We start from the raw sequence: 12,792 nt of genomic DNA, 5'->3' as shown, positions 1-12,792 counted from the left end.
CCTCCACCTTATAGGTTTTTTATTTGACAAAGTGATTAATTTATTTTGCTATTTTTAATCTGCTCAATAATCCAGGTTCTGTGAGAGGATTACAATTCCCTATAATGTGAACAGTTTTTGGAGAGCCAGGCAAATAGTAAAATAATGAAAACAATAAAAGTAATTGTAGAAGTTATACAAAGGGATTTCATATCTGCCTTAGGCTCAACCACATAGAAACATAGAGTTGGAAAAGCCCAGCTCCCTGTTTAGTGCGGATCTACTAGAATATCTTTAATGGATAATCATCCAAGCTTCTGGTTGAAGTGTTCTACTGCAGTGGTTCTCAACCACAGATCCGCGAACCTGGGGTGGATTCATCACGAAGTGTCTATGAAGAAATATTATGTTTTGTTAAATGTTATGATTTAGATCTTGAGTTAAGCCTTGGGGGTCCATGGCCATGATCCATGGCCACAAAAGATATTTAAAGGGGGTCCGTGGTGGAGAAAAGGTTGAGAACTATTGCTCTAGTGAATGAGAACTCACCAATTCATGTAGCAGCATGTTCCATTGGCTGACAACCCATGTACTCAGGAAGTTTTCCCAGATAACAATGGAGTAATTGCTCTATAAAAGAGAAAAAACGCTATTATTAAAGAAAAATAAAACTGGATATAACTTGCTTATAAGAAACTCATATTAGAAAAAAGGATAAAAATAATTGATTTATAAAAAATTAGGTGAAGAATTTATTTCAGCAAGAACCAGAGTATAAGTAGAGTTGTTTTATATATTAACTAAAACCAGAATGTATATTGTTTGACAAGCATGTTAGATTTCTTGGGGTGGAAATGGACATATATGGGGGCAAGACTGGTGTTGAGAATCTATCCCTCAAGTAAGGATAAAATTACTTTTTACGAACAACTTATGGACAAAATAATAGGTCTTTCTTATGAAAATTGATGGGGGTTTGGAATGATTTCGCCACAACTGGACAGCTCAGAAAATATTAAAACAACCCAAGGCAAATTATTAAACATTGTTTTTTATTTAATTTGGTGGACATTTTCAGGTGGGTGGATGTGTGGAAATGGAAAATGATAATTTTAGATAGTACATTTTTCAGAAAGACATAAAACCTTTATAATAATAGACATGATTTGAATTTGAAAGAACTTGATTACTACGATATCTAAAGTAGATATTTTAGCAAATTTTCTCTGATCATACTCCTGTGAGTTTGGTTTACAAAAAGAAATCTAGTTCTTTCACTTGGAGACTAAATGATTCATTCTTACATAAAGAAGTAATAGTGACTAAAAGAGACTAAAGTAATGTTTTGAAAATAATTTAAATTCCTGAGATGCAAGTAAAGATCATATTAGAAGTTATTTTATACAACATAATACTGAACTTAAAAAGAAGAGGCAAGTATAAACATAGGCTATTTTGGATGAAATAAAAAGAAAAGTGCAAAAAAAGAAATTCACAGAGAAGATAAATATCCAACAAATTAAGCTTTTATAGCTATTGATGTTAACATTAAGAGAAATGGAAATAAAAAAATGAATTTATAAATAAACCAGGAAAATGGTTAATGTATAAATTAAGAAAAAGAAAAGAAAATGATACTGAAACTTCAAGAGGAAGATTTTGTATTAATAGATAATGTGACTATGCAAAAAGTATTTAATCAGTATTATTCTAATTTATATAAAGGACATTATATTCCTTTGGACAAAATATAAACCAAAATCTATCAAGGATTTTGGAGAAACAAAGACAAATTATGAACAGACCTACAACAATAAGAGAAGTTTCTGAAGCTGTGAAAAAGGATAAACTAGGAAAAGTACCTGGACCAAATGGATTATCAGATTTTCATTTTAAATGTTTTGAGGATAAACTTTTACGATCTCTACAAACTACGATGAACAATATTTTACAGGAGGAAAGATGCAAGAGATTTGGAAAGAGGCTAATGTAGCAGTAATATTTAGAGGGACAAAATTTGACTTTTAACAAATAATTACAGACCAATATCATTATTGAAAATGATTATAAGTTGTTCACAATGATTCTGGATAATAGATTGAAAATACTTCTGGAAGAATTTATTCATGAAGATCAATGTTCGTATTTACCCAAAAGCCAGTTGAAGGACTATGTTAGAGCTATGATGGACATTTGCAACAGCATAATGGAAACAAGCTGCATTAATTATTTTAGATGCACAGACATTTTTGTCAACTTCAGTTGGACTTTCCTATTTAAAGTTTTGGAAAATACATACTTTGAAGAGAATTTTATAAAATGGGTGAAGTCAATTTCAGAAAGTACAAGTTATTGTTAATGGAGATCTAACAAAATCATGTAAGAATAAGGCAAGTTTACCCACTGTCTTTCTCCTTTGTATTTAAGTTCTTGAAATTCTGAATAGAAACATAAAACAAGATGAGAGGGTTGTGGAAATAAAAGTTTTAAAAGAGATACACAATTTAAGAGCTTTTTGTAGAATTTGGTACTGGTTTTGAGAATATGGAATAGATACAAATGCAGGTTATGCCCCAAAATAACTTTTTGGGTCTCGGCACAAGAAGCATTTTATAGATAAGAAATAATGGACAACTACAAATGGCTAACTTATCATGAGACACTATACTAAAATTATATTAGAATTTTCTCAAGGAGAATGTAAAATAAAATCAAGAGAAATTCTGGTGGCAAAAGGATTGGTTCCCTTATTTACAGTTATTAGAAAGGTTTAGAGTAAACAGAAGAACTTTTGGGTTGGAGCAGTGTAAGAATTTGAAATAGAATTATGTGCCAATTATGAACTTGTTATTGCTAAAATGTATAAACCTCCATTAAAATTTGGAACAGAAGAAGTGAAAGAATATATGATAAAGTGGCATAAGAATTTTGGTTACAATGTACAATTGATTGTAGTAGAATATGTGGTTGAAAGGATTCAAATGTACATTGTTACAATCATAAAGAGAATTTTTATAAAATGCTATATTGTTGGTATATGTCACTGGAGAAATTGTCTAGGAGAGAGGTGTCCAACCTGTGGCCCTGGACAGTTGGATTAGATTTTAAATAGAAATGAATCTACAACATAGAACATATATGTCTGTTTTTAGATATTTTGTTAACTTTTATTGGACTTTTATGGCTAATCAGATTAACTGAAGATTTAGAGATGAGATAATAGAAAATGGGGTGAAATATAGAATGATGATGTCAGGTTGTAGCTCAAAAGATACTGATCAGTTGTTAATGTTGATTATCCTTGCTGGGAATAAAGGGGAAATTTTCCTTTTTCTTATTTTTTTGTCTTCTTTCTGGGGGATGTTCTGCATTTCGTATATTTTCTAATGTATTTTTTATTTAATGTATTATATTTTTGCATCTGTTTTATCTGTTTAATATTATCCTTAATAAAAATTATTTTATTTTCATTTGTGACTGAGTGATGAACAGTTGGAAAGAAATCTTAGATTTAAAATCTTAGAACTTTGTTGTTATATGAGATGACTGCAATGAGATTATTACATGAACAAAGATGGAAAGATTTGACATTGCCTACAATGGAGGAATGGATGATGAAAATGATGGAACTTGTTGCAATGGCCAAATTGACATCTGATTAAGAAAAAAAGACTATCAAAACTTAATTGCTGACTGGAAAACCCTTAAAGACTTTTTGTATGAAGCACACAAGAATGAACTTATGATATACCATTTTGATAATAAGAAAGAATTAGATCATAGAAAAATAAAAGTTATTCTGTGATCGTAGAATAAGAGGTAAAATTACATTTATAACTATTGCAAAGAAAAGCAGAAGCTGCTTTCTTTATATATATTTTTTACACTTTGGGCTTTCTTTTTCTTTTTTTAATTCTAAATATTAGTTTGTTAGATTTTTATCATTATTAAAATCTGATAAAGTTATATTTTTTTAAAAAGAAGTTCTTCCAGTAACTAATTTGAATCTAAGTTTTAACCATCACTTCAAGTCATGCCCTCTGGAACAATTCTTGCAAGTTTATAATATCAGTTTAAAGCAGTTATTCATGCTTCTCTGAAAGGCTTTATCAGGTAGCTATACCCATCTCTGTTCTTCAGGCTGTTTTACTTGACTACTTCCATTCTTCTTCCCAAGCCATAACTATAAAATTGAACACTGTGCTGTCAAGCTGCTGATATTGGAAAGTTTAGCTCCAGAAATAGTTTGTTTTGCCCAGATACTTTATATTTCACTTGTATTTCTTTTCTTTTTTAATACAGTCTCAGAATATTCTTATTATGACTTACTCCTGAAGAAAGCTGGGCAATTCCTGTCAAATTTGCAGATTAATCTTCTGAAATTTTCTCTCTCCTTGAGGGCATTTTCTCCAACTATTCAGATGTTTCAGCAGGTATGTAACATTGGCTATTCGTGCCAGGAACTGTGTATGGTTACGGTTCTCAGATTGTCATATGAACCATTTCAAACAGAAACTTTCAGAAAATAGCTCCTTTCACTGGCTATCTTCACTTAGCAAGCAATTCTCTTGCAGATATATGCCATGTGGTTTAGATTACTTTAATGATTCCCTTAATTTACCTTTGATGGCTACCTTGTAAGCACCAATCCTTAGCCAAGAGGAGTCTTAAATGGAAATAGGCCAATAAACAGGCATCTGAATGATCTTTTCCTCCAAGACTTCATTCAGAGTTCATGAAATGGATTTCCAATTGGCCTCTCTAATCCAGGAGAACCTATGTTACTCTGAATACAAGTTCTCTTCATCTTATATATTATGGAGGAGTGAGGGAGGGTGCAGTTTAGTACCTTTTAGTTGAATCATGTGAGTATCTCACAAAACTAAGAATAGAGACTGCTGTCAGTCCAGAAACTGCTGAATTAGAATTTCTAGTGTCCCTTACCATTGGCCCTTACCATTGGTTGGGACATTGTTCCCCTTGTAAAATGTACCCTTGTTTCCAAGTGTTGAGTAATTTTGATTTCAATGCTTTGGCTTAATTCCACAGTAGGAAACTATATCTTTTCAGAGCTTCTACACAGAAAAAAAAAATCCTTTATTGCTTAGAATTAACCAATTTGCTTTTGAAGATCTAAATTTTAAGTTGATACTTACGCTATAGTGTGAAAGTTCAAAAACCCTTTATTGGGTAAATGCTGACATTCAAGAAGATGATATTTATAATCAGCTGGATAGAAATCCACCAGCTGTAAGTATGTTTCAGCAATTTATAAAATCAGCTTTTGAAAGTATGTTTTGAAAGTTAAACTTTACTTTATAAAGTGCATTGCAATTATGGAAGGATGTTGAACTATTTGATTAAAAGTTCTTTATTTTCTTTTGCTAGGCTAGTGATATTGATGATGACTGAGTCTGGAAAAATTGATACATTGTTCTTTTCTGGGTTTTGAATATGTTTATTATTTTTCTCCTCATCTACTTGGCACTTAAACACAATGAAGTAGCAATTGATGAACTGTTTTAATCAAAGTAGGCTTCACTATTTTTAATATGAAATGAGAGTGTATTGTCATTGAATGTAATTTTTGAAATATTAGATTGCAGCTATTGAGCCACCCCCAAAAGGTTGCAATGCCTTTGTGGTTATCCATGGGAAAAGCACCTGTAAGACTAATGAAATTAAGAAGCTTTTGATGACAGCTGCATCAAGGTGAATGTAGTGAGCTATTTTGAATGATTGTTTTAAAATATAAATATATTTTAAGCTCCTTACCTCGTGCAAAATGAACATTAAACTCAGTGATATGCATTAGTCATGATGCCCACTGAGATTTAATCAAAGTCCTACCATTTCTTGATTCTGCAAGAGCAGCCTACTTCCTTTCTAAAAGTTGGTAAGATGTCTTTTCTTGACTTTGGCTGGCTCTGCACCAGTAAGCTTACCAATACTAACCTCTCACTGCACATGTCTTTTTCACCCAGTGATAGCTTAAACCAGATGGAAAGGAGAGTGAGTAAAATCCAGGCCATTGAAACAATATTATTTTTGTGTGCAAAATAATATGATTCTTCATCAAGCAAAATAGGCAACATGGATAGGGGGCACATTTTGTTCAAGAGAAAAAATATTTTTTCTCTAGCATTGGACTTTCAACCAAGCGTGAATCAAGCTACAGTTGATGTTATTCATGAATCTATAGTGACTTCATTTTGCACGATAAATAAAATAGCTTCATTGCTTTGTTGATGCTATTCCACAGCTAGTTATAGTTCAAGTATCATACAATAAAACTAACTTTGGTGTAGGTAACTTTTAGCTTTGCATGATTTACACTTTGCTAGTTGTTGCTTTTTGGCACATTCACTGAAGTATAATTCATACTGAACGGAAGGTTATTTTTTCTTAATCCAAGGCCCAAACCGTATCTGTTCAAAGGAGATCATAAATTCCCTGTGCTCAAGGAACCTGCCCTAGTCGTGATCCTTTATGCTGAAGTGGGTACCAAAGATTTTGCCACATTTCACAATGTCTTATCTGAAAAAGCACAAAAGAATGAATTTGTTTACATTCTCCGACATTTTGTCAAGGTAGGTATATGTGGAAATTTTATTGTTATTTAACATTAGAATAAAATGATTTCTTTCAAGTTTCCAATGTGTTGCAGCATTTAGTACTTAATTCTTTTTTTAGATTCCCAAATTGTGTTCTTCAGAAGATACTGAAAATTAATTGATTGATTGATTGATTGATTCATTCATTCATTCAATTTCTATAGCTGCCCAACTCAATCAGGTGATTCTGGGCAGCTTACAATTCTAAAATACTAAAGCAATTAAAACCATTTAAAAGACATTAAAACAATAAAAACATACACAAAACAAATAAGTATAAACAGCAGCTGTGATGATTAATGAACTAATATGAAAGCCAATATTAATGGGGCCTTTCATACATTCTGAGACCCAGGCCCAGGTACAGTACATAGCCAAGTTCATAAAGCTTTGTGAAAAGCCATTCTAATTCTGAGGGAAGAATATTCCTTAAGGCAATGGCTACAGCAGAAAAACCCTTCTAATTCCTGCCAGTCAGTACTCTTTGGGAGTGCTGTAAATCCCATCAGCCAATCTGTTGGATTTGATCAGATGGGTAGAAACTTTTGGATAAAGATGTTCCCTCAGATAACCTGGTCCCAAGCCCATTGACCATGATGCCTGAATAAAAATATATATTTTTAAATGAACAGAACTTCACAAGAGGGCTTAAAGAATCTTAAAATCTTTGAGGATATTGTCAGTTTTCACAGTATCAACAAATAATAATAATAATAAGTGGATGCTGTGTTGATTGTGCATTTTCAATCTTAGGCCTATAGGTTTCCAGTGACATTTTGGTCTATATAAATGAAAGGGTTGGGTATCATTGTTTCACAGAAAAGAGAAATGTAGTATCTTTCTCAAGAAGCATTAAGTGCACACGGAACGAATCCTGTGTTGAATAGTGATTCAATTAAGTGTTAGAAATGCCCCATTTCTACCCTGGAAACCTAATGTTTAGCAATGATTTCATAACAATTTATTTTTAACTATGCATGCTTAATCCAGAAACGTAGCACTGAGAAGATGTATTTGTCTGGATATGGTGTGGAACTTGCAATAAAGAGTACAGAATACAAAGCAGTGGATGAATCTCAGGCTGGAGGTACATTTTTCTTCCCTATGTGGTATAACTGAAAAATATTAGGACAAATTATGTGCCAGATTTTTGAGGCAGGAAAATTTGCATAGCCCCATTGAAGATAATGGAAAATACGTTATTGGGTCAGCAATTCATCTAGTTAGTATTTGTTTTCCAGACACACACACATCATTAGTTCTTTTTTGGGGGGAATGGCAAAAGTAGTCATGGCATTAAGAATCAATATAGTAATGTACTGTTGGTATTTTTTTGTAGATGAAAGCTATGTGAATTGGAATGTACATCAACCAAAGGCTTCAGTTTCTTTTCTAATGGGGATCTTGCCAGTAATTTCTTTTTGCTCATTTTGGGGAGGGAAAACAATCATTTGCAAACTGAATGTGTTGTCATATTTTCTTCTGACGTATATTTAGCTACAAGAAATAGAACAGAGGAAGAAGATAATAAGAATAGTGAAGTCCAAGGATTTCTCTTTGATACATTAACGTAAGTTGATTTCAGTTCCAATCCTATATCTTACATTTGAATAAATGAATGACTCTATTATATTTCAAAGATTAAAAGAATTGTACTGAAAAATCAGTTTATGATATTATAAATGTGTTAGAACAGTGGTTCTCAACCTTCCTAATGCCGTGACCCCAACCATGTGGTCGTAAGTCGAGGACTACCTGTATTTCCCTGTGGGCAGGGCAGGAGGAGGCACACACGCTCCGCCTCCTCTCCTGCGGCTGCACACAGGCCATCGCCCAGCAACCACCTTGGCCCGGGAGTGCCGCGCATGCGTGGTGCCGCCTCCTGCGCCGGCCGAGGTGTAGCTGGCAAGTGGCAGAGAGGGCGCAGGGCGACCACTGGCTGGGCCACCAGGTGGTCCAGCCCAAAGGAGGTAAGGCGCCTGCCGGGCTCCACGTGCACCAGCAACCCTTCCTGCGCCCACCGCTGCCCTGCTAGCCTTACCTTGGCCACCGCAAGTTTGGTGCGGTGGCAGGCAGGCCCAGGCATTCCTGGGTGGCCATGGCACGCGGCAGCGAGGGCGCAGGGCGACCACCGGCTGGGCCACCAGCTGGCCCAGCCCAAGGGAGGTAAGCCATCCACCAGGCCCCACGCACGCCAGCAACCCTCCCTGCGCCCGCTGGCCTCCCACCTCCCACCCCTGGCCCTCTTTTACTTACATTTAGTAGTTGCTCAGCAGGGAGGGGTGGAAATGTCCAGAAAGCTCGCCTTAGCTGCAGACAACTTGCAGCACCGTTTGCAGACTGGGACTTTTGGTGGGCTCAGCAGGGCAGAGACAGCCTGGACAATGCCTATTGGCTTTTGAAAGCCAATAGAATTAAACTCTATTCAAGAGAGTCTATTCTATTGGCTTTCGAACGCCAATGGATTCTATTGGCTTTCGAACACCAATAGAATAAGAGGGAGTAGCACAGCTAAGGAAAAGGGGAAAAAAATGGCGGACTGCGTTGTTTGGTGACCCCCGTGAAATGGTCTTTCGACCTCAAATGGGGTCGCGACCCACAGGTTGAGAACCGCTGTGTTAGAACATGAATTTGAATTAATAATTGCAAATGTTTTGAGATATATAATTAACGGATATAATTTGTGCAGTTGTATTAGTGTTATGATGAATACACCCACACTGTATATATATGTGTGTATATATATATTGTGTGTATGTATGTATGTGTGTATATATATACATATATATATATATATATATATATATATATATATATGTGTGTGTGTGTGTGTGTATACTGTACACTATATATACATATACATTGTGTGTGTATGTGTCTCTGTGTATATATTGTATATGTTCTTCCTAACATTTATTCAACTGCATAAATTATATCCTATATATATGTACACATACATACATACATAGATACATATACTCTGTGTGTGTGAAAATAAACATTTATTGCTTTTCCTTTCTTTTTTCAAAATTACTTTTCCTTTTCTGTTTAATAAAGGCATTTTAAAAAATGATCAGGGAGCAGTTTGCTGTAGGTAGAAACTGTAAGACTGAATTTTAGTTCTACCATAGGGACAGATCCAGCTGTTGTTTTATTTTGTGACTTTACAAAACTCATAGTCAAGCTCTGTATTTCTGGATGTGTTGCTTTTTCTAATTAAAGTATTGGGTTGGTTATTTAATGCTATGGTAGTCAATGACAGAGATAAAGTATTAGAGTTAATTTGATTATCTACATTTTGTATAATTATAAGGAAAAAGTTATTGACAGTAAGATTTGTTTACCAAAAGACAAGTTTCCAACAATGGGGTTACGGGTTTTCTGTGCCTGGACATTTTTTGAAAAACGGTTGGACAGACACCTCTACTGGGTTTTTCTGCACAATGCAGGGATTGCATTAGATTGTTGTAATCCTTCCACAGTTCTATCATTTATTTAATCATTAAACTTACATGCTGCCCATCTCACCTAAAGGCAACTATAGAAGGCTTACAATCAATAAAAACAAGAAAAAACATTAAAGCATTAAAATAATAGCTGTTAACATTAAATCACAATACAGTTGCTGACTTTTATACCAAACTTCTGAGTTAGGCATTAGATACAGCACACTATACAGATAGTCCTTGACTTTTAATTATTTTTTTAGTGACTGTTCAAAATTTCAGCTGCACTGAAAAAAGTGACTTATGACAGTTTTTCACACATATGACTGTTGCAGCATCCCTGTGATCAAAATTCGGACGCTTGGCAACTGGCATGTATTTATGACAGTTTCAGTGTCCCGAGGTCACGTGATCACCTTTTGCGACTTTCTGACAAGCAAAGTCAATGGGGAAGCCAGATTCACTTAACAACCAGGTTACTAAATTAACAACTGCAGTGGTTCATTTAACAATTCTGTCAAGAAAGGTTATATAACAGGATGAAATTCAATTCACCACTTTCTTGCTTAGTAACAGAAATTTTAGGTCCTATTGTGGTTGTAAGTCGAAGACTACCTGTATGAGATTACTAGCATGCACTACAAATAAACCATCCAAAGTGCCTCATTTGACTTATGGAAAACAACAACAGCATAGCTTCATAGGGCATCACGTTTAGTTTAAACTGTATAAATTTAAAGTTCAAAAAATTATTAATTTGCAACATGTACTTTCTATTAGTGTATTTTGGAAAAAAAGGAACAATATTAAAGAACAGTCTTAATTTTAGCAAAAGGCAAAGTTTTACTGGCATTCTCCTTGGGAAGGGTTGATTTATTATCACTGTGGCTTTTTTTATAACTTTGATTTAGTCTGTTGTTGCGTTTATTTATTTACCTGTCTAGAATCTTTTTAGTTGGATGGGTTTTAAAACTATAAAATGCATAAATATTTAAATAATTGTCATACAGAAGAAGGAGTAGACTTGTTCTCTCATGCCCCAGAGGGCAGGACCAGAACCAGTAATTGAAATAGATTGTGGCATGGAAATAGACTTAAATTAGATATTAGGACAGTGGTTCTCAACCTTTTTAGTGCCGCGACCCCCAACCGGTCGTAAGTCGAGGACTACTCAACCAGTCGTAAGTCGAGGACTACTCAACTGGTGCAGCACCGTTTGCAGAATGGGACTTTTGGTGGGCTCAGCAGGGCAGAGACAGCCTGGACAATTCCTATTGGCTTTTGAAAGCCAATAGAATTAGACTCTATTCAAGAGAGTCTATTCTATTGGCTTTCAAAAGCCAATAGAATAAAAGGGAGTAGCACAGCTAAGGAAAAGGGTGAAAAAATGGCGGACTGCGTTGTTTGGCGACCCCCGTGAAATGGTCGTTCGACCCCAAATGGGGTCCCGACCCACAGGTTGAGAACCACTGTATTAGGAGGAATTTCTTGATGGGAAGAAATTCCAATTGGTGATACTGGCTGACTTGTGAAGTGATATATTTCCCTTCGCTGGAGCTCTTCAGACAAAGTCTGGATAGCTATCTGTCCAAAATGCTTTAGCAAATATTGTACTAAGCAGGAGAGTTGAATTTGATTACCTTTGATATCCTTCCAGCTCTATGACTCTTTATCGGTAATCTCATATGTATAAATGCTCTTTAATGTTAATTGTGTTTATATTTTATCAAACCAGGGAGAATCATCCTGATCTCAAAGACAATCTGAAAGAGTTGAAAAAATACCTGATTGAAAGCAGTGATAATACAGAGCCTTTGAAATTGTGGGAACTACAAGGTATTATTCATTATACTGGTTTTCATCTTGGTGAAATACTATGTGCCAGTAATAAATCCATGTTACAGTTGGAAACAGTTGTCTGTATGCTGCTTGTATAAAGAATATAAATACTATGGTTTTTCAAAAAGTAAAGAAGGAATGACCTTTCTGTTTAGGCTGGACTTTTTTTTTTTTTTTGGTGCAAAGAGGGCGAAAGAAGAAAAGATTTAAATGTTCTGTGCCTGAAATCCCTATAGCAATTTTTTTCTTTACTGATGCTGTTAACAAGGCATGAGAATAGATCATGAAATGTTATCTTTGTAAAATAAAAAACTAATGCTACTTTAAAAGCTATTTTTATTCACAACATGATGAGGGAAATCAAGGAAATTAACCATGAATCTTGCAGAAAATTAGGCTTTTTCATAAATTATTAGTCATTATTTCTCATAACAATAATGTTATATACATTGGTTAGCAAAATGGAAACATGGAAGCAGTCTTTATTGAAGAAGCTAAGATTTATTGTTCTTAGTCCATCTGAACTTAATCTTAAACTAAATTTCATGTAATTTAGGACAGAGAGCCAGCCAATGTTTCCAATTTGTCCTTTTATTTTCTTCCTGAGTTTCACTTTGGACTAACAAAGTATGATTTGATTATGTGAAACCCTGCATTGTCATTTTTTAAATTTGGTTTAGCACAAACCCAGAACATGACTTGATTCTGTATTTGACACAGAGAACCTCAATAATCATTATGATTCAAAAATCATAATCTGTTCACTTTACCTGTGGATTAGGGTGCATAAAACATGCTCTCATATGCTATCTTTGGGGTTTGTTTAGTTTATAATCATATTTTGAGGTTTAATACATTTTATGAAGCTAGCCAACTAAATGAGTTTTGCCTGATTTTACGACCTTTTTTGTCAT

The 12,792-nt window shown here is 34.6% G+C and overlaps 1 protein-coding gene across 1 annotated transcript in view; it reads left to right on the top strand.

The window, feature by feature from the left end:
- Positions 1-12,792, top strand: part of UGGT2 (UDP-glucose glycoprotein glucosyltransferase 2) — an 81,327-nt gene that overhangs the window by 8,901 nt on the left and 59,634 nt on the right. Inside the window, exons 3-8 of the mRNA XM_039337664.1 lie at positions 4,282-4,412; positions 5,579-5,691; positions 6,395-6,569; positions 7,584-7,680; positions 8,091-8,163; positions 11,775-11,875. Coding sequence (XP_039193598.1) covers positions 4,282-4,412; positions 5,579-5,691; positions 6,395-6,569; positions 7,584-7,680; positions 8,091-8,163; positions 11,775-11,875 — 690 coding nt within the window. The remainder of the gene's footprint in view (positions 1-4,281; positions 4,413-5,578; positions 5,692-6,394; positions 6,570-7,583; positions 7,681-8,090; positions 8,164-11,774; positions 11,876-12,792) is intronic.

This window comes from Crotalus tigris, unplaced genomic scaffold, assembly GCF_016545835.1.
Source record: "Crotalus tigris isolate CLP2741 ecotype Arizona unplaced genomic scaffold, ASM1654583v1 scf7180000017685.4511686, whole genome shotgun sequence".
Taxonomy (NCBI): Eukaryota; Metazoa; Chordata; class Lepidosauria; order Squamata; family Viperidae; genus Crotalus; species Crotalus tigris.
The sequence above is the reverse complement of the archived record's forward strand: the minus strand, read 5'-3'. Positions and strand labels throughout refer to the sequence as shown.